Source organism: Phoxinus phoxinus, assembly GCF_949152265.1.
Source record: "Phoxinus phoxinus genome assembly, chromosome: 12".
Lineage (NCBI taxonomy): Eukaryota > Metazoa > Chordata > Actinopteri > Cypriniformes > Leuciscidae > Phoxinus > Phoxinus phoxinus.
In genome coordinates, this window is record NC_136887.1 from 10,436,960 (window position 1) to 10,460,579 (window position 23,620).

The 23,620-nt window shown below is 37.8% G+C and overlaps 1 protein-coding gene across 1 annotated transcript in view; it reads right to left on the reverse strand.

The window, feature by feature from the left end:
• Positions 1–13,169: 13,169 nt before the first annotated feature.
• Positions 13,170–23,620, reverse strand: part of fgfrl1a (fibroblast growth factor receptor like 1a) — a 57,070-nt gene continuing 46,619 nt past the window's right edge. The window contains exons 4-7 of the mRNA XM_079631018.1: positions 19,735–19,812; positions 16,972–17,256; positions 15,883–16,236; positions 13,170–15,039 (exon numbers count right to left, since the gene is read on the reverse strand). Coding sequence (XP_079487144.1) covers positions 14,636–15,039; positions 15,883–16,236; positions 16,972–17,256; positions 19,735–19,812 — 1,121 coding nt within the window. The 3' untranslated portion in view covers positions 13,170–14,635. The remainder of the gene's footprint in view (positions 15,040–15,882; positions 16,237–16,971; positions 17,257–19,734; positions 19,813–23,620) is intronic.

Here is a 23,620-nt window from a genome sequence, read left to right on the forward strand (position 1 = left end):
TTAAATACAGCTATTAATGCTTTATTCTAGATTTATAAGCATTTCTATAATGTGTTTAATAATTGTATTTTCATACTTTATTAATGATCAATTTATCTCTTCTAAGTTATTACATTTTTTACAAACCAGTTATTTAGTAGTTCATAAGTTGATTTAGAAAGTGCAAGATAAATTAACTATATAAATGTACATTTATACATCTATAGACTATAGTAATAGTTACTCAGTTACGTGTATTAATAAATGCTTTATTAACACGTATTACTGTAATTCACGATTATAAATTATAAATTGATCATTAATAAAGTATGAAATTACAATTATTAAACACATTATAGATAAATAAAGCATTTGTAGCTGTATTTATATGTCTTTTAGTGCTTTATAAATAATGAACTTCATCATGAATAATGAGTTTATATTTACTAATGCTTAACCAATGATTCATTGCATGCAGTTATTATAAAGTTTCCCAATATTGGGAAAATGTTCCATTTTTTCAGTGAAATTACCATGGTTACTATACAGATAGAATAGGATTCTGGGGTAGCTTTTTTCCTGTAATACATTCCCTGGTCCATAAGACACCCGTCTTCAGTGGAAACAACCATCAATGTTTTATTAGAGTTAAAAATCATAAGTTATAAAAACAATAGCACAGTTTCCTCATAAAACCGACTGAGGCGTCATGTTACATGTACACAAGTAAAAGTTGTTGTTTATTAATAATAATAAAATGTTTAAAGATTATGATATTATAATATTTATTAATGTTTTTTTGTCCTTATAGACAAAGGGTGTCTGTGAACACAAATGTTTTTATTTTTTGGGGTTTAGCTTTACATTCACAAAAAGCAACAAAGAACATGAGAATTCACACATTGTCACATCACGCACACAATATTAACGAGGCCTATATAAAGGAATAAAATAAATAGGACTACACAAAATATAGTTCCCTTAATTTAATAAACAGATATAAAAATAAAAAAAACCAACTGTGTGACAAGTAGCGGGTTTAGCAACCAAATGTTACATGGCAAATATGTAAACACAGGCTATTTGGATTCTTGCCGAATGAGAGGTTAGCCCATTAGCTATGTTTTTATACCACTATGGCCTAATTTGTGTTTTATTTTATAGTTTAGTTTATGTCTGTATTAGTTAGCTTATACTAGCATAGCATAGCTACAGGTGCGCGATTAGCCTGATAGCTTATAGGCTACACACATTTACACTTACCCTACTATTAATTCTCAATCATCTTAATGTAATTGTGTTAAATTAAGTGTTAAATATCCAAATATTTCATTTATATATAAAACAAATTAATGATGTTCAATTATTCACTTTATAGGCTATTATTATTATTTATTAATTATCAAATGTAAGAAATTACGTTCAGTTGGTTTCAAATACACTAATGTGTTTTCATCCGCATTATATAGTGCGTATTTTAAATGATCACTTTATGACAGTTTGGGGAGACCCGTTGTCATGACACCGCCACATTTCAATATACAATCATTCCTATGATGGGAACAAGTTTCATAAATCAGCATTTCTGATTTCTGCACATGTTTCTACGTTAGATTGATAAATGAGATTGACACCAATGAGTGTGAAGTGAACAATAGTAACAGTGATGCTTGCTAATGTAACTGCTAATGTTGTCAAGTCAAGTCAGCTTTATTTTATTTATATAGCACTTTATTTACAATATAGATAGTTTCAAAGCAAGCAAACTAGCCATTAGAATAATGCCAATGTCGCTGTGCTCCTCCCAGCTGCAGGTTTATGGAAAACCGCAAGAGCTAAATGAGTTCCAGCTCCGTCAAATATCAAACGCCTCCAGGTACTCGAAGTATTTTATATTGTCTAAAGCACAATCCTCATGAATCTAACAGCTGCACACAGAGCAGATTATGAACACTTTAGCACTAAACCTGAAGAGCTGTGACAGCGTAAAGTGTTCAGTGAAAGAAGAGACGGTTGTAGCTTGAGGGCCTCGACTGATCAAACGACAGCAGAGATTGTTCCAGTGTCATATCTGCCATGTTACACAAGCTGCAGAGAAAGATGGCACAGCTCCTTAAACATTTGTCTTTAATTATTTTAGGAAATGAATGTATCAAGGGAACGGGGTGACAGATACAGTATAAAGATGTCATTTTTTTTTTTAAACTGCAGTTGCAGGACACCTGTAGATTTATCAAACCAACAGTTACATTAATTTGTGATTATTAATGGTGCTTCTACACACACACACACACACACACACACACACACACACACACACACACACACACACACACACACACACACACACACACACACACACACACACACACACACACACACACACACACACACACACACACACACACACACACACACACACACACACACACACACACACACACCTACCTTTAATAGGCTGTGTTTCCTCTGGTCATTCTGCTAACAGCACATCTGGTTGCCGTTTTCTCCTGATGTGGTGGTGTACATTCATATCGGGCACTGTGAGCGAGCGTGTGTGTGTTTACAATAATCACTTCCCACAATTACAACAACAGAAGGAAAAAACTTGTTGGAGGCAGTTGTTTCCAGCCTGCTCACCTCTTTGGAATGCAAAGGAAACACACACACACGTACGCATGCACGCACGCACGCACGCACACACACACACACACACACACACACACACACACACACACACACACACACACACACGCACAAAAGTGCCATATTTAGTAGGTGGAGCTTAAGAGGCTGTGAGCATGAAAGTATGAAAGTTTTAATAGGTTCATCTGAGACACTGGCACACACACCTGGAACTCATTATCCATCCATATGCAGTGGAAATGGCCATCATGAGGGCTCACCTCTCCTTAACTCAATCTCTGGGAATACAGCACTAAATCTGGGATACTCCGTGTTCAAGGTCTCGACAGAGGGAAACGTCCTCTGAAATGTTGGTGTTTTGTGCGTTTCATTGCATCACCGCAAATCAAGCAGTGGTTAGGCATAAAGTTTCAAATGGCCAACAGCTCGACGAAGCCCTGGAATGGCTGTAATTGAATGCCTGGTTACATATGTTTGCCTTATGAAAGTTTGTTAAACGGTGGCAAGATTGAACAGTGTGTTAATTGAGTTGTACAGACATTGAGGATGCATTATGCACTTCATTAAAAGACATGCAGTGGTGTGTTTCCACCATTAGGATGAAGATGACCGTAAATGTGTGGAAAAGATTTGTTAGGTCGGGTATAGCCAAATTAGCCTGGCACCGCCCTCCTGCGTACTTCCGCTCGATTTCATTTCTCTAAGAGAAATGAAATCGAGCGGAAGTACGCAGGAGGGCGGTGCCAGGCTATAGCCAAATACCAAAGTTCGACTGATACTGATTTTACAGGATGTATACTGTGCAGATAATGTGAACGTTTTGTGAATATACTTGGATGATATGCTCTATTTAGCACAGTGGCTGTGCCCAAAAATCGGCATACTTCTCTATAGGTGAAAAACAGTATGTGATAAAAGACTATGTCAAAATGTACAGTAAAAGAGCCGGCAAAATAACCCGGATGATTTTCTACTGGCGAGATTCCGAAGTGTACCCTTTTTTACTTTTTTACTTTTAGATAGACACTTTTCTGAGACACCACTTATCCCATGAGGCCATAGGAGAGGATCTGTGCATGGCAGTGACTGACACTGGACGGTCACGTGACAACATGGCTAATGTACACTCAAAACAACATTTATGTCTACATGTATAACATTGAAGTCACCATGATTGAGATCAGTGTTTGCTTTAGTTGGGCTCTTGACCCTTGACTTTTTAACATTAGTGTTCTCTGGCTGCTGTAACTGTGTTTATACATTTAATATAGCAAAGAACACCAAGAGAGAATGTGATCATGTGATGATGATGATGATGATGATGATGATGAAGTCATCAGGTGATGATGATGATGATGAAGTCATCAGGTGATGATGATGATGATGATGTATTTTGATGATAACAATCATCATGTAGAGGCCTCAATGATCTCATTCAGAGTCTAATGCTTTTATTATAGGTAATTATTACCAAAATTATTTATTTTGTTTTATGAATTTATTAGCCATGTGGTTTTACAGTATGAGATACAGCAGTGTTGTGTTATGCGATTAAAATGCAGGATTTTAGAAACATTTAATGCACAAAAGCTTTTCAGTTTAGTTTACATCATTACATAAACACACACAGACATCAAGAATCAGCGTATGAATCTCAATATGGTGACAATAATAAATAAAAAAAGCAGATAAACAAATCAACTCTGAACATAAAACAAGTTGCTAAAAAAAATCACAAAAAAACTGATATTAAGAATCAAAGACAATTAATCAAACAATTGAGCTGCATAATATCGCTGGGAGCCATGGGTGAGCTTTGATCGGTGGTACCCAGCATGCACTGCAGCATTTGATTGATTGTCACCATTGTTGAGATTCATATCTGCATATGAATGATGTCTGTGTGTCTAAGTAATGCCGTAAACATTTGTGTACTATGTCTTTAAAATCCTGCATCTTATTCGATTACCACGACTATGCTTGATCTCATACTGTAGAATCACATGACTACTATAATGAATGATATAAAATCAACACATTTACCTATATAACCAGAGCATTACACTCTGAATGAGATCAGTTCATTATCAATAGCCTTCATCACCTGATCACATTTTCTGTTGGCTTTTCTAGATATAACAAATGTGCTTTATAAACACACACTTACAGCAGCCAGAGGAAAACTAATGCTATGCTAATGTTAAAATGGACACAGCCTTGTGTGGCTTACAGTATCACATACCACAATACAATACGGCATTCCTTTTCCCAATTAAACCAGAAGTCATCTTTTTTTTACCTACGATTTCATCGTTCTACCAAAAGATATAGTTATTACACAAAAGTGAGGTGAAATGCAAAATAATGTTATATTTCAGACTGAATGCGGCTTGTGGAATTAAATACAGAACTTAATATGTAATGGTTTCAACGTTTTTTGTAGAACACTGTATATATGTATACTGCCTATTTAACTATAGTATGCAACAGGATATTATTAGTTAAATAAGTATACATAGAAGCAAGTATTCTCATTCTTATATAAACATTCTCGTTCATGTGTTACTGTGGCAAGCGGTGCGGGGCTGAGAGCCGTGGGAACGGACCTGTAGCTCCTTCTGGGCCGACATCTCATTCAGGAACATTAGGCCGTTTTGATTTATATGCTGTTCAATGTTGATGGTCGCGTTATTTTACACGTGATTACATATGAGATCGCCTGTTCCTGCATTTTCTTAGCCTGTATTTTGATCAGGAGATTCAGTACTCTTTCAGAAGATGTGTCATTGCATTGCTTACCATCTTATTATATCGATATCTATTTAGCTGTTTTCCATTTCTGTGTTTTTGTTTTGTTTTTCATTCTTCTGTCATTTCTTACAAGATGGCCATACTAAAATTTCATACAAAATTTCACATAAACAAAAAACAAATTCTAAACAGTCAAATAATTGATGAAGTATTTCAAAGAATTTAATGATACAGAAAAACATTTTAATACCATAGTATTTTTTTGTACAATTTAGCTAGTTGTAAACATGTTCATTATACATATCAAGCAGTCTTGAGGTTTGTGAAGAAAGCAATAGAGGTGTGAGGAAATGTGTTAATAAAGTGAAGAAAGAGACATTTCCAAAAACATGCCACGCACAAAAGCACAGATTGAAAAAAAGAAAGAAATGAAACTGTCATTCAGCAACCACAAAAGAAATAACATCATCAGGGCAGTATGTTAGCAAACACGACACAAGCACCACATCAAACACACCGACACACACAGCGATCACCAGACTGACACACAACATGGTAGCAGCGGCCAGAACACAAGCAGTGACATCAGGCCCTAATTACAGTGTTATTCGAGCCGCAACACTCTGAAACGTAAAGCAGAAAAAACTTATTTTCAAAGTTGGAATATGGAAATAACAGTGACGTTGAGTTATTTGCACTGAGCCAGGGTAAACGGAGGGGAATATTTAGATGTAATGCCTGTCAAGAGACAAATACATTTCCAACAGGAACATTAGGAAACTATGTATGTGTCAGACGCTTAAATCATTTAATCCCCCAAAGCTTGACACAAACACACGAAACCACACGATGAGCCTCATATTTCATACCGCACACAATAAATCAAACACTCCACTTGGATGACAGGCAGAACATCAGTCCATGAAAAGACTATTTGTCAATGTATATCCTCTTCACACAATAAACATCACCAACAAAAACATGCCATGGTATTACCAAGCAATTTTTTCTGCATATGCACCAAGAAAGTCGTCACCTTTATTTATAGCGCTTCATACAAGATTGTTTCAAAGCAGCTTTAAGCGATGACACGAAAAAGATGCATTTTGGCTGAAGTCAGTTCAGTGTTGATTTAGATCAACAATGTATTAGTAAATGTTGAAATTAAAATGAACTAAGAATAATAAATGCTGTAGAAGTAGGGGAGACCGGGGATGGTTGTAACAATTTTGACCTTTCTGTCTACATCTTGTAGTACTTTGAAGTCTTGTAGTACTCAAAATGTGATCCAAACTAGTTACAAGTGTCTGCTATTAAATGACATAGCTATTATCTTTGCAACACAAACAGAAAATGCATGGTTTAGTTTCAAACACGAGGAGTGAAATGTTACAATTCACCCCATAGTCTGGTTAGTTGTAACACACCCTGGGGTGAGATGTAACATTATGATATCCACCGGGGTAAGATGTAACATAATGAAATAAGGATTTTGACAAAAAAAAATATTTTGAAAGGTTTTTATTCAACACTGACTTTTCAATATAACTGATGTGTGTGTGTCACTCTTAGTCTTGGTGTGTTTGCCACTCTCAGTCATAGTAATTGACCATTATAAATTGAACTTGAACACAAACATTGTTTGTTTGTAAGCATGTTTGTTACTGCCAGTGTTAGTATTGGCCATAATAAAATAAAATTGAACACTTGAATATTGTGTGTGTGTGTGTGTGTGTGTGTGTGTGTGTGTGTGTGTGTGTGTGTGTGTGTGTGTGTGTGTGTGTGTGTGTGTGTGTGTGTGTGTGTGTGTGTGTGTGTGTGTGTGTGTGTGTGTGTGTGTGTGTGTGTGTGTGTGTGTTTCATTGTTGTTACAACTAACCCAGAGTCTTGTAGCCATGAACTAGCTCCTTACAGCTAACAGGCAAAACATTAGCACTACAACTTGCATGGAAAATATCTAAACTGAGCATGTGCGAAGTGAATCAGGTGATTTGTAACCAGTTCATGATCGGAGAGATTGGAATTGTTACAACTGACCCGTGTTACAACCATCCCCGGTCTCTATTGTTCATTCTTAGTTCATGTTGACTAATGAACCTCATTGTAAAGTGTAATACTATAAATAATCATAATTATGATCCATCCATTCTCCAAATCGCTTATCCTCTGCAGGGTTGCAAGATAATAATAATAATAATAATAATAACACATAAGAAATTATCAATAACTCCAATAATTATTAGTAATTGATACAGTTCTCTGTGTACATAATACAATTATTATGTATTCATTTGTCTGTGTTAGGGTTTCCATACTCCATGAGAACATGGCAGGTGACAGATGCATGTGAATGGGGAGCGATTATCATCACTCGGCCTGTCGTGATCTGCCCCGACTGGTAATTCACCGTCTCGTGTGTGTCTTGAGTGCGAGCGTGTCCAATATTACGTCTGTTTTGTCAAGACATCCAGCTCTCTAAGAGGGGCGAGGTGCGAACAGACAGTATTGTACATGTGAAATGTGCCTGAACTCTGGGGCTTCAGAGGGATTTCGGGTAATTTCCTGTCCCGGGTCCAGCGAGAGTGAAATTCAGCCCTCGGGTAGGCTGTCATTGTGTCATGCAGCCTGAGAAAAATATAAATCAGACTTCCTTTGTACAGCCCCAGGGTGTACAAATGAGTTGTGCTGCTTCAGTGAGATAAAGAAAACAGTTCGAGAGTTGGCATAAGTGATTGTCCAACTTTAAAACAGAGAGTCTTTGTGCTTTCAGCTGGAGTCAATTGATTTATGCTTGACACTTCTGACCCCAACATCTTGAAACGCTTTACCCAAAGCAGGTATAATTTATTGATTTTTATTGCTCTTTTGCATTTGAAATGAAGTTATGTTTCATTTGCTTTACACAATAGTCAGAGTAAACACAGAAGCATTTTCTTTTGAAGCTTTTGCTCTTGCTAAATTAAAGTTGGTAAAGAAACAATAATAAATAATAAGTCAAAATGTTTAGATTAAACTTTGATTCTGTGCACACTGTAAGACACATATGTGTGTTAACAGTTTTATAACTGTTTAGGAAGTGTCCATAGAAGGTGTTTTTTCTTGTGCTCTGCTTTGGCAACTTTTGGCGGCCATAATTTGCAGACAGCATAAAATCTGTTCAATAAATCATTTTATGGAGAACTTATGTACTAAGGTGGCTTATATCATGTAACAAAGTGGCTGTTGTATTGCCATTATTAGTATTTTGAAATGATGTTTTGTCTGGGTTGGTCATGTAAAATACGATTTGCAATTCGTTGGATATCGCTAACGTAGCTCATGGTCACTATATATCACTATTAAAATTTGAACAAAAATTAAATGAAACGATATTTGAATGAAATGAAACCATTTTTTTTAGCAGTTCTGAGGTAAATCAACCTTCCCACTAAACATTGGATGTCGGATAGACGTGCAGATCATGTCTATATTGGGTCCATCGGTCCATGACCAATTCTGGACATCTATTCAACGTCCAAACTAGGTCCACAATTTGGACGTCCAACCATGACCCAACTTGGACGGCATATTGACATTCAACATTTGAAATGGGTAATTTTTTCAACGTCATTTGGATGTCTATGACAGGTGCAGGAAATTGACATGATTAATATATCATATTTTTTATTTACAAATATCAACATTGTTGTTATCAACATGATTAATACATATGAATAAAGATTATTAATAATTATTTAAGATCGTTTTCCAAAAACACCATTTGATTGTCTTTGATTTGAAAAGCACCAGGTGATACCTGGAGACGCAGTGTAATATAGTTTTCCTGTAGCTCAACAGTAGAGCATTGGCACTTGCAACGCAAGATAATGAGTTCGATTCCCAGGGAAAGCAAGAACTAATAGGAATATAAATGTGTAATGCAATGTAAGTCACTTTGGCATTAGCCAAATGCATAAATGTAAATACAATGGTACAGAAAACACGTCCTTCACCCTTTTGAAACATGGGACTACAGTTATAGAAGTTGTATAAAAACAACGTAAAATTAGTCTAAATTTGATGTTGAAAAGACGTCCACAAACGACCACATTTGGACTATAAATAACCCTTACACGGAGGTCCCACAGATGTCAACATTAGATGTCGGAAAAAGACGTCGTCTGCGTTACAAAACAACCCCTTCAGTGGACCGAAATTGGACGTCCAAAAATGTCATAGAAAAGACGTCACTCCGACGCCACATTGCGCAGTGGGTTATTATCAACACAGCCATGAAATCGGTCCCCCATCATCAACTACTCACCACAGCTGTGATTAATGATAATATAATTTTACAAGTGTGGACATGGACAATGCGCGCGGTCGCGACCTGCAGTTCTGTGAGTAATTACAGGAAATAAGTGAAATGATGAGGATGCCCTTGGATGGTTGAATTTAATCCAAACAATGTGTCACAACACCTGCCGAACACAATGACGGCACTTCCTCCGCGCTTATCTGAATCCTCTGGTTTCTTTCAAGGTGCTAAAGAGGCTTTTATCCGTGTGAATGGCTATAAGCAACTTCCTGTTGAATTGTCGGCGTGCTTCTCCCGAATGGCTCACCTTGAATGATAAGCATCTGTTATAGTTTGAGGTATTTTGGAAGTCTGTTGTGGCTTCAGAAAAACACGACCAGGTAAGGGTTGTAAAAGCACAGCGCTCGTGTGTTTTAACACACTTGCACAGATGTCCCACATGTGAATAGCTTTGATGACCCTGATTTCATCCCGGGCTTTCATGATGTCAGCTAGACTGTAGAAAGAATCCGTTCCTCTAAGGCAGCTTGGCAGGATGTGTAAAGAAAGGCCGAAAGACAACACCGAGATTAAGCTGCTTTTGTCATGGTTCTGTTGCGGACTTTAAAGGCTTTGGCTCTGGTCCCAACTTGCAGACACTTTTTTTTTTTCTCCTCTCGCTCTCTGCATCTTTCTCTTTTTGTACGCAAGGTAAACATTTCAGGAAAGCCACTGGCAACCAGTTTTCAGAGGGGGGTGTTTTTTATTTTCGCTCTTTCAATTGGCGTCTTTGTTGTCGATCGGGCCATTATGACTGTTTGAAAAAAGGAGGAAAGCAAACAGAGGGTTCATTCTTTGAAAGGAACAGCCAGGTATTCCCAGGTGTTGGATTTAGAGACACTCACGCTTTCTGTGTCTCACTCAAGACGCTCACTCGTCGCTACATGAAGAACCAGAGCAGAATGAAGCGGTGAGATGACCGGTCGTGCTTTGAAAGCCGTTTGGTACTCTAGCTTCCTGATTACACATGGACATTACTGAACTTATGTATACACAATATGCTGATAATATAATGTTTAATGAGAACTACAAACAAAACAATATATAGTACATATAATGCTAAATAATTCATAATAATAACCCCCCTTTTTTTAAAATAAAGAAATGACTACTTTTCTACTACTACTGAAATGAAAGAATGCACTAAATTGATCAAAAGTGACAGTAAAGTCAATTATAAATATAACTGCAAGCAGCAGTTCACGGGCCAAGCTCAAAACGGCATGATGAGTCCTGCGAACATGACTGTGAGCATTACACAGTGAGTCATTAAAGACATTTTTAGATTATTTTAGGCAAATGGCTGAAAAATCAAATACACTAGGAATATGATTTAGATGCTTATTATAACCCATCATGCATTATGTTCGGGAACTCATGTGCCCCGAAATCACGAAATGTCGAGGAAAACTTTCCACTGTAATTTAAACTAATTAGATACATATAATTTGATTGTAAAAACATAAATTGTTGCAGATTTTATTGGTGCAAAGGTAAGGTATGTGTAGGCCTTATTTTGTACAACTGTTTTTATCACTTTATTAGAAGCACCACCATTTTTTATTTTTGTCTTCTGTTCGTAACTTCTGTTAGTAAATTTATTTTAAAATACAAAGTATTGAAAATATACTAAATAAAAATCTGTAATCACTTGCATTTTTTGCAAGACTATAAGTGTGTCCCATCGAGTAATGCAAAGTTCCACACACACTTGAACACTTGGGCCAAATAGAGGAAATACGTCATGCAAGTAGACAAGTGGTCAAGTGCAAAGACGGCAAGTGTGGGTACCGTATTTGGACAAGGCATACGTTTGGTTTAAATATGCTAAAGCGTCCCGGAGGCGTGAATCTACAATCTTGCTCACAGTCACATGACACTTCTCCTGTGAGCTCAAAAAGGTGTATGACATTGATGACGACATCACAACTCTTTTCTGCCTTGTCAAACTGAGTATTACAACTGACAGTGTTACAACACTCCTCGGTCTCCCCCTATTTCATGTATTCTTCTGTCACCACCATAGAATTTTACCCAACTATGCGACTTCCGCTTCTGAGAAACCTGAAAATGGGGAAAGGGTAAATTATGGTGAAAATCGGAGCAATGGTCTAGGAGTGTTAGAAAAAGTAGTTTTTTTGGAAAGATTTGAAAAAAACTTCATGACGGAACATTTCGCGTAGAGTGCAATCGAATCGTTTTGAACCAAGGAATCAAAGGAAAAGTTTGTTTCTAGCCCAACGGTTCAAAAGTTATTTGCATAAACAAGAGTGCAAATTTGTACAGTTGGTGGCGCTAGAGGGGTTGAGTAAGATACTCCAAATCTGCTATGGGAACAGATTTTCCTGCAAGCGGTTATATCGGCTTCCATAGACTTCCATGGTGGAAGAAGAAGAAGAAGAGGTGGATGAGGAGGAAGAAAAAGAAGAAGAGGTGGTGGATGAGGAGGAAGAAGAAGAAGAGGTGGTGGATGAGGAGGAGGAAGAAGAAGAAGAAGAGGTGGTGGATGAGGAGGAAGAAGAAGAAGAAGAAGAGGTGGTGGATGAGGAGGAAGAAGAAGAAGAAGAAGAAGAAGAAGAAGAAGAAGAAGAGGTGGTGGATGAGGAGGAAGAAGAAGAAGAGGTGGTGGATGAGGAGGAGGAAGAAGAAGAGGTGGTGGATGAGGAGGAAGAGGAAGAAGAAGAAGAGGTGGTGGATGAGGAGGAAGAGGAAGAAGAAGAGGTGGTGGATGAGGAGGAAGAGGAAGAAGAAGAAGAGGTGGTGGATGAGGAGGAAGAAGAAGAGGAAGAAGAGGAGGAAGAAGAGGTGGTAGATGAGGAGGAAGAAGAAGAAGAAGAAAAAATACCATGGTTTCCACAAAAATATTAACCAGAACAAACTAATTTCAACATTGATAATTCAGCATATTAGAAATGATTTCTGAAGGATCATGTGACTGAAGATTGGAGTAATGATGCTGAAAATGAAGCTTTGATCATAGGAATAAACTACATTTTAAAATATAATAGAAAACAGTTACTTTAAATATTTTACAATATTGCAGTTCTTACTGTATTTTTGATTAAATAAATTTGGTGACACCTCTATTAAAAAACATGTAAAAATATGATTGACCCAAAGTTTTGAATGGTAGTGTAACACCAGAGTATCTGCTACAGTATTTATGTGATTTATTCACATGACTTTCATATTACACTGAATTATAAATACAGCCTGAATAAATATCTCGAAGAAATATCATGTATAAGCGGTTTAAAAAATAATCTCATACATTTTGTACTAATTGTAATATAAATAACTATTTTCCAATTTGCTTATGAACTATATTAATTTATAAGGCAATAATAATATTTTGCCACTTCAAACAGTGGGTATAAAATTAGACAAATTTTATGGCATTCCAAATAAAAGATTGTTAAAGGCAATGACTGACAGACAATGACACACAACACGTTTTCATACCTGGTGAACAAGAGCTTTATCATTTTATGATAATGATAAAATGATTTTAATGTTTCAATGTAACAAACATATATATTTTTTAACTTAAAAACAGGCCAGACTGTACAAGATTGTCCATACAGAGATAACTAATTACGACCGTTGTGTTATTTGTTCAACAGCGCATATAAATATTCAACACTTGATATATGCTACATAGCTTACACTGCAGCTAAGGGAACACAACGCTGTTTACTCGCTTTTGGTTTAACACATCTAGATTATGCCCAATTCAAAGCATCAAGTCATTGCTTACAAATAAATTAACTATTTTAGAATCACTTTCCTCTTTTGGCTGACTTTGTTAAAACAACAGGGGCAATGAATTTCAACGTTTTTTTTTTGTCAGATGTCTGGGTTAAGTGCATTCCTGTATTACCGCAGTCCTTTCAGCATTGACCCATTACCATGAACATCACGGTAAACACATGCACGTCACTGCACAATACGTCTGAGCTTTAGTCTATGCTTTGTTTTTGAAACTCTGACTCACTTCTGTAAATATTAAAAGGGCAGGCATTACATGAGCAGTCAAAGGCATTTTACACAGTATTCATTATAGTGGTCAAGCTTATGATAATACAACTTCCCTCACACACACACACATACACACACACACACACACACACGCACGCACGCACACACACACACGGTACCTCAGGTTATTCAGAGCAGGCCCTGAAAAGAAAAGTATAAAGTTAATGAAAAACACAAGGAACCCCCTTGCCAGAACGTACATTGGCAAAATCTCTTTGTATCTTTAGTTACGGTATAACCATAGCTCATTAATATTCTCTTTTTCCATCAAAGATACAAAACTAGATTGACTGAACCTACACTATTTCTTAAAGTCGAAACAAGGTAGACCATACCTGCAAAAAAAATCAACATACTGTATGCTCTCATGCATTCAATCGGATGGAACAAAATACACTGTAACTGGATCTGCAAACAAATGTCTTAATGCATGCATACGCACGTTTCACTGAGATTTGGTGCTAATCCAAAAAAAAAAAAAAAAAATCCTTTTGGCCCCATCCACAAGATTAGTCAATGGACGTATGACAAAATCGTATTAAAATATTGTAGCATTTCACAGTTTGAAAGCAGATACGTATTGAAGAGACAATACATTTGAGTGTGTTTGTTCCCATACAAATCTGCGAAAGTGTTTGCTCTGCCAGCAGTGTTTTTTGTGAAACGTTTCTCCATTTCAAAACAGACTCAAATATCATAATTTTCCCGTTAGCCTTGCCCACTGTTCATAAAGGGACTGGTTAGACTGCAACAACATGGCTCAATTGTCTTTCTATTCTTCCGAATTTGAGCAGAAATGTTTGATTGAGGCAGTGGTTAACACGCTGGGTCCAAAGACTGAAGAAATATGTGAAGAAAAACCAAGCATGAAGGCCTCGGTACATGCTAACATTGGTAGTGGATGTGTTGGTGCTGGTGAATTTTGCCGTCCACGTGCGAGTGTGTGTGTGTGTGAACGTCTGAGTAGATCTTTGGATAGACTTTGGGAGCCGCTTGAGCCAGCAGAAGCTGTTGTTGCTGTTGCTGAGCCAAATACTCCTCGTAGGTGACGGAGCCGAGGCAGTCTTTATCAGCAGCGAGCGCCCGGTCTCTCGGGGCTGGCCGGGGGCCGTTGGGTAAGGACTGGGCTGAGATTATGGCTCCTGAGGAACAGTGCTTTCTGGACTGGCAGAACCAGAGCAGGACGGTACCAAGAATAAACACCACTCCTGCAGGGATGCCGATGATGACGGGCCAGGGAAGACTGGGAGGCAGAACCGACGGGATTGGAGAGAATGGCGGCTTTGGGTCTGGATGAAGACAGAGACGTAAACACCACAATGTAAAGAACAACAAAACTGACAGAAGAATTCAAATATAGACCACATGTTTACACCTGGAAGCACTTTCATCAGTCTGATCACAGGGCCAGTGTCACATGATCATGAAGATCATGGTTGAATGACTTTACATGAGTATCAGAAGAGACATTTAGGCTAGAAATCAAACCAAACGTATTTTTTTTAAATAAAATGAATGATGAATCGAAATAAAGTATATTTTGATAATATTATTAATAATAATATTCAATAATATGCATTAATATAAATCTACTAATATTAATAATGAAAACGATATATATATATATATATATATATATATATATATATATATATATAAATAATTATAAGATAAAGTATTTTTTTATATTTTAAAATAATCAATAGTTACAGTAAAGACCTTTAAAAAAAATGTCCAAAAGATTTCTAATCTAATCTAATTCAAATAAATGTTGCTCTTAATTAGATGTTCTCTATTAATCTAAGAATCCTAAAAACCGTATCACTGTTTTCTCCAAAATATGAAGCTGCACAACTGTTTTCAATAATAAAAAATGTTTCATGAGCAGCAAATCATCATATGAATGATTTCTGAAGGATCATGTGACACTGAAGACAGGAGTAATGATCACAGGATCAAATAAATGATGCATTGGCGAGTGTAAGAGACTTTACAATTTTTTTACTGAATGTTTTTTTTTTTCATGCCGTTTTTGCAACTGTATTTACAAAAATAACATGAATTGACTAATATTAAAGTGGACTTCCGTGAAAGCTGCAGAAGCTGCAGAAGTGTGAGAGAAGGACACTGACCGGGCAGCACAGTGAGGAAGGCACTGCGGAAGCTGTAGCCCATGGTATTGGCCCCAAGGCAGATGTACATGCCGGCGTCCTCCTCTTTGGCTCGAGTGATAAGCAGCTTGTTCAAATAGGATCCATCTGGTCGTGACCACACTTCACCCGTGGGCAACACAACGAAGCGATGGTCTCCGACCTCAATAGTGGAGTTGTACTTGCTCTCACCGCCTGGTTCGACCCTTTTCAACCATTGGATGACCGGCTTCACGTCACTGCGGACTTTGCACTGGAAGGACGTGGTGCCACCGTAGTCCACTGTAGTGTTTACTGGATGAGTGCCCGTCAAGATGGGCTTGGAATTCGTGCGCTCTATAATGAAATAAGGAAGATTTTATTTTCTAATCAGTATTTAACACAATTGTGGGTCCATGCTGTTCAGATTGCTCTTTCTATTTTCTGTACTAAAAATTGTTTTATGCTATTTCGAGTAAAAAAAAAAAAGTCACATATGACTCTACTGAGAGCAAGTTCCCAAACTTCCCAATGTGGATGTGGTTGGAAAGTCAGCAGACATATCCGCAAATTAATCTGGAGCAAATAGCAATTGCACTGGATAAAATCTTTCTTTTCAGTCGTTACCAAACCAAACTAACCACTCAAAAGGTAACTGAACCGTGACAACTTTAAACTCACTCAGATTGCACTTAGGAATACATTTAAATATTATTCATCTATTTTAGTAATTGGGAGGCCATAATATAGATATAGATAGAATATAATATAGAATTCAAATTGTAATAATAATAGTAAAATGCTTAAATATCAGGCATCCCTAATGATAAGCCATTGTGAGACGTTTGGCTGGTGCTGCAGTGCATTAGTGCTGCTAATAAAGAACGCTACTCTAGTTTACTAGGAATGATTAGATCAATTCTTCCCAACACCAAACTCTTGCCAAAACAGCTGTTAACCCCCCTGAACCGCATCCAGCTACGAGAGAGGTAATGTTAAACTGTTGCTGCATGTTCATGCTTTCAGTCTACACTATAGAAGTGAGTCATCAAACTCCAGGAGAACATCACAGAGGCGAGGTGAATGACTCACGGATGACTTCCACTTTATAGGTGGCGTTGATCTCCCCGGCGCGGTTGGACACGTGACATGTGTATTTGCCGCTGTGTTCAGGCGTGAGGTTCTTCAGGCTGAGAGTCCACTTCTTCTTGCGGCCCTCGCCCACCTCTCCGGGCGTCAGAGGCCTGCTGTCCTTCAGCCAGATGATGTCGGGTCTGGGGTTCCCGCTCGCGGTGCACTTCAGCCTTACTGAGCTCCCCACTGGACGCGCGATCACGCGCTTTCTCATCTTGGCTGGCTGCGTGAAGCGGGGCCGCACTACAAAGAAAGAAAAAGTAAGGAAAGATAAGGATAGACAGCACCTTTCTTTTCTGGACTACAGTTACATAAAACCTGAAAGAACAGGTTTCTAGCAGTTTTGTCAGGTTTACTTTATTAAGAAGTTTAGTTATTTTTTATTTATTTCTCAAAGCTTGTTTCTGTCATTTTTAACTTAAAAATTCAAGAAATTATTAAGAATTTATAAGATTTTTGTTGTTTTACAGTATAAACAATTTAGTATTTACAATGGTATTTTTACAGTATGTTATGATATCATATGTGTAATGCTTTTATGCTTAATTAAAAACAGCAATTTTTACCATAATACAGTAAGAAATGTTAAAAAGATTAGAAAAATATTTAATATTATGCTTTCAACTACTCAAAATATCTGAAAACATTACAGTAATGAGAATTTAGGGGAATAAAAATGCACAACGCAAAAAAATCTTAAAGGAGTAGTTCACTTTAATATGAAAATGCTGTCATCAATAACTCACCCTCAAGTTGTTTCAAACATGTATGAGTTTCTTTCTTTTGCTGAACACAAAGGAAGATATTTTGAGGAATGTTGGTAACCTGACAGTTGATGACTTCCATGGTAAGAAAAAAAATACTATTGAAGTCAATGGGGTCCATCAAATGTTTGGTTACTTCTGGTAAAACATCTTCCTTTGTGTTCAGAAGAAGAAAGAAATTCATCCATGTTTGAAACAACTTGAGGGTGAGCAAATGATGACACAATTTTCATTTTGAAGTGAATTATTCCTTTCATATCCATCTTTATGTTCTTTCGATTTTTTGGGGGTAAACATATTATCCATTCTTATGACATTTGTCCAATCTGATACATAAATAAAAATAAAATAATGAATACTGCTTTTCCACACTTAAGAGCTTAAATAAATAAAGGGAGAAAAGCAGAATACTGATTTATCATCAGAATTTACACAACACCGCTAACATTACAAAGAAAATAAAGCATAAAAGAGCGGACATGAAGTTCTTGTGTGGGCAAATTTACTGAGCAATGCACCACACCATGAATGCAATCAGACAAAGCAAACAGCAGCTCCTCTGTAGTTTCACTCTTTAGTTCCCTGCTGACTGTTACTGCTCACAGTAGACTCTGAACAAACACCACAAAAGCAAATACAATAGTGAACTAAGCATCTCCCGCTAGCAGCCATCAAAACTGCTACGCTCCACAGTACAAAAACAAGCAGGTCAGGCCCTCTTTGAACACTGCCGAGTTTAGCGCTGCTCCAATATCAAATCAGACGCCGGCCGTCAGAGGGGAATGGAATGCTTCCCCCCTCACACTTCACATAAATAGCCTGCTCTTTCGCTCGGCAAACGCAATTACAAAAGCAAACACTGGGCTCCAGAGGTAGGAGTGTCTGACTTCTGACCTATAATGCAGCCGATTCATAATCATACACTGTTCATGCGTTGGCCAGAGGAGAACTTGCCTTCTCCCAAGGTTTTTCCTCCTCCATTTTATCACCTGATGGAGTTTCCTTTCCACTGTAGCCTATGGCTTGCTTAGTTGGGGACATAGATAAATTAACTAAATTAATAACTTTTTTTTACAACAGAAAATAATCAACACTGAACTTACTTAAACTGGATTATGACTCTATTTTCTTCTAGAGCTGCTGTACAGCCGAAACAAACTTTGTTGCATTATTTTCCAGTTATCACTGCTTTGAAACATTCTGCATTGTAAAAAGTGCTATATAAATAAAGGAGACTTGGCTTGACTTGTCTTGACTCCAGGGAGTAGTGGGCCATGGGAAATAGTGGGGGACTGTCCAATCTCAGACCACAGGGCAACCTGTCAGTATCTGGGAAGGTTCAGCCACATGTGTGCCGGCCTGGAGACGGGGGTTTGAAGGGGAAATACAGGGGTGACAGACTGTACATGCTGTCCAAACACTCTGTGACAGGCTCAGTTTCCATTCAATTGGTCACGTTTTTCCACATCAAACCTAGATCACTAATGCTCTTCCAGCACACAGCATGCATTGTGCAAGACTATGAAAAGTTTTTATTAATTCTCACGCATTCGAGTACTACAGTATTACTCTTTAGTAACAACAGCGCTACTACAGTGTACTACAACATAGTAGCAGAAAATATCACTACTGCTATACTACAACAAAAAGGCAATGCTGCAATGCTATAAGAAAATTTCACTACTACTATATTACAAGAAAACACCAGTGACATTTTTCTACATTTTCAAAGACTGCTGGAAATAGAAGAGCTAAGCCCATTTACAATATCTAAATGTTTCAAAGTTCTTCTTTAAATTTGTAATACAATATAAAACAAAAAGTTGCAATTCATGAAAAGCAGCTTATGAAACATCTTGGCAGCTGTAGTGCATATTTTCAGTTACTTTCTGGGCAGCAATTATAAATACCAGGAATGAAGGAGATCAAAGGGGATCAGAGGACTGTAGCACCTTACCCAGTTTTCCTGTCGGGTCAGTGGAGTACTCGGTTTCACCAGCTGGTCTTGCACCTTCCCTCCCAGCACTGGAGTCATCTAGAGAGAGAAAAAGAGAGGGAGAATTGAGTATTTTCAATCAGATTACTATAATTCTTCAGCCAAATCGCTGCATTCCTTCAACCGCCTAAACCAAAATATAACTGTCTCCCGAACAGCTTCATAATACATACAATTTGTTTTCATCAAACCACATCAAATACCTTCACAACACTTGAAATATACAGCATGGGATAATCCAGTGATAATTGTGCGTCTTTAAAAAAAATAAAATCTTGATGCTGGTTGCAATTCAATGCCACTATATGGATGAGCGCGAGAAGGCCATATGGCATCAGAACAACACCAGGGTGAGTAAATTAAGATTTCATTATCATTTTAGGGTAAACTATCCCTTTAAGTTCTACTGAATCTTCTCACCTGAGAAGATATGTCCAAAATTCAAGGCAAACATCTAAAGTCACGTGTGGTAAAGAGTGAAAACTATGGCTGGAAATCTGTGGCCCTTCTGCTCTAGTTACAGCCCCAGCTCATCCGTTCACCACATGACTGTTTTTTTCAGGCCTGTCAGCTCTTTGAAGCCGTCGGGGTGGTGGGGGTGTAACGCTCCTGAAGGAGAGGTTCCAGTCTACAGCTCATTGCTGGGCAAACAGCTTAATTACTATAGAGTACGGTCACTCTACACAGCTCTTTTGTTCATGTCGGGCTCACGCTCATTGCACATATATTTTCATTGGCACCTTAACAGCGCTTTCAGGATTACCCTTAGGTTTGTCATTTTAATATAATTCATAAATGTAGTTTGCGTGTTCAAAAACTGCTTCAGAACTTCCATAACATATATAGCGCTCTGTGAGCTCATAAACCATGCACACATACTTCAAGACTTCCCAATGCCTATAAAGGTGTCTGAGGAAAAAACGAGTTTGATTCATGGAAAGTCAACAAAACTTAGAAGTATGAGGGTTGTCAGGTTTCTAAACCAAACAAACTCCTGTTTCCCTTTCATTAAGGTGAAGTGACACCGTAGCGTGCCACATTTCACACGTTGACCATCTAGGCGTGTTCATAATTTTGAACAAGCTCAATATGACTGAGATGTTTGCATAACCCTTCATGTGTTTGCTTTCATGTCTGCAGTGGAGACGGCAGTAGAAAACGGGCTTTTTCTGCAGGAAATCTGAGCGCAGGGCTCTGCTCCACTGGGTTTCCACCAGGTTTGTGGCCTTCTAGATGTAATGTTCATTGGTGAGGTTGCAGACCAGGTACCCTCTTTTGCTCTCTGGCAAGAGTTTCTGTGGACTTTGGCAAGACCTGCTAGTCCCTCGCTAAGCATGAAACATCCAACTTGGCTGTACCATGTCTTTCAGGGGTAGCAAAAACCCACTGGTGTGCAAGATTTATTGCGCTTGCATGTTCGGTTTATGACCTCCAGTCCTGTCAAAAAATCTGAATCGTTGCATTGATGAAGTTGAACAGTCACCACGTTTTTCTGGAAGCAAAGCAGCCACCTTTGCTCAAAGCAAAACAGTGTTTCTGAACACAACATGCTAATTATGCTGTCATCCTCTACGTCTTTGGTGAAGTCAGCTATGAAATCTTGACAGGAGAGACAATATGGAGTGCTAACTGTTCGCCTTTACCTTGGCTTTGATTTACTGAATTCCAGCACTGGCTTATGGAAACCATTACCAACTCTACTGCTACACAGCTCTATATTAACAGCCAGCTCTAAACTGTGAAAATTTATGGGCCGTGGTCACAGCAGAGACGTTACTACATTACTGACTACAGACTAACCCGAGAATGAATAACACTAAGAAGTTGACAGATTAACTGCCCGCCAAGCATATTTATGTTCGATCTCACCAATGTATCTTTTGGCCACTACGTATTTGGGGGTAGAAGAACCTCACTTGTGGATGTTTCACAATACGAAAAACTGTGACCTGGCTCAAACGTTTTTATATCAAGCTGTTTTTATATCAGTGAACTTATTGAATTCTGCCTACATTAGCTTAAGATTAACTTTTTCATTTGAACATCACGAGCAGCTTGATGTTAAAGCCGCTGTATTATGGTCGTAGCATCTATGAACACCAAATCGCGATTGAACCCATTTACTTTCTTATTACACATGTTTTATTTTAAAAGATTTTTTATTCCAATAGACAATAAAAAGCTAGCTAGATATTTAACTAAAAGTAACCTAACTCTCTCAAACTAATATTTAAATGTATTGGTCACATATAGCTATTGTAAAATGTGGTTAAATATATATATATATATATATATATATATATATATATATATGACAGCATCTGGAGAGTTTCCAGAAGGTATAAGACTTGCTCCAGCGGCTTCAATGTTGACCTGTTCCATAACGTCAACTTCTGAGTCAGCCTGATCATCTACAGTCATTCCTGCTTTGGCACAATCCCTAACAATCCCAGGCCTGAATCCGTTCTTCAGCTGTGGAGCACCAGGCAGATTTAGAGAGGCCTTCGTTCCCGGAGCTGAGGACTGACCTCGCATTAAGTGTTTCCGTTTCTCTTTTAAGGATTACCGGAGCAGAGCAGAGGGAAAAGCGAAGAGCCTTGACGAGACCATGTCTACCCTAAGGGCTTTCCTGACCAGCTGAATTCACATTACAAAAGGAAAACGTCAAGTAAGACCTGGCCGGTGTCGTACAGGGGCAATTTGTGGAATTAAACATATGACAGAAATATAAATAACAAAACAATCTCTGTTCACTGAATTTTTTACATTTATTTCAGAAATCACAATTTTATTTGTCTAGACATTGTAAATCTCTATAATACACAACAAATTGAACCTTTTGTCTTGAAATGGATTTCTTTGGATTTTAGTGAAAGTTATGATTTCTTGCTAGTTCAAGTAAGATTGTGTGTGTTTGTTTTTTTGAGGAAAGTACATTTGACATGTATATGTAATACTAAATGAAATTGCAAGGAGTGCAAGACTTACATTTCAAATGTAAACTTTCCTCAAAAAACCACACACACACACACACACACACACACACACACACACACACACACACACACACACACACACACGTCACACACCTTACTGAACTGGCAAGCTAATTAAATTAAAACTTTCAATAAATCCAAAGAAATCTACACTTGAAATGCGTTTGAAATGTATTTGTTATACTAAATGAAATTGCAAGGAGTGCAAGTCTTACATTTCAAATGTAATCAAGGACAAACTTCACCAAAATAATACTTAAGTATATTACTGAAGTACAATTACTCAAGTACTTTTTACCCATTTAAAACAACAAGAAAACTGTAGAACTGCCATTATTCATGATGCGTTGCATTTAAAGTAATACATTTGCGCAAACCCTGGAACTGAACACTATAAAAGAAACACAAACCGTAAAATTGTGGTTTATTTGCACTCCCTGCACAAAATGAGACATCAGATCTGTCATGCTAAAACATCTGAGCAAATGAGAGAATGTTTGGGAACTAAGGTTTGAACCAACAAATCTTCCACACTTTCCACATTAAAGGGCCCTGGCCCACAAATACATGTGATTACATCACAATGTAGAGCAAACTGAAACCTGTATTTCTGTGCGCGCATGTGTGTCAACATGGACATTTTGTTGAAACTCTAAATGTGTGTAGAGCTCTAGAGTGGCTTGTAACAACAGATGTTTGATGGGATACGATTGGTGGGCTCAAAGGTAATTGCGGCCACCTGTGATAGGACAAAGAGAAACCTACTTTACAGCCTGTGCTGTGGGGTGGGAGAACAAACAGAGCTAGAAAACGTGCTTGCGCCCCTGCTCGAAACTGTGCACATTTTTTGA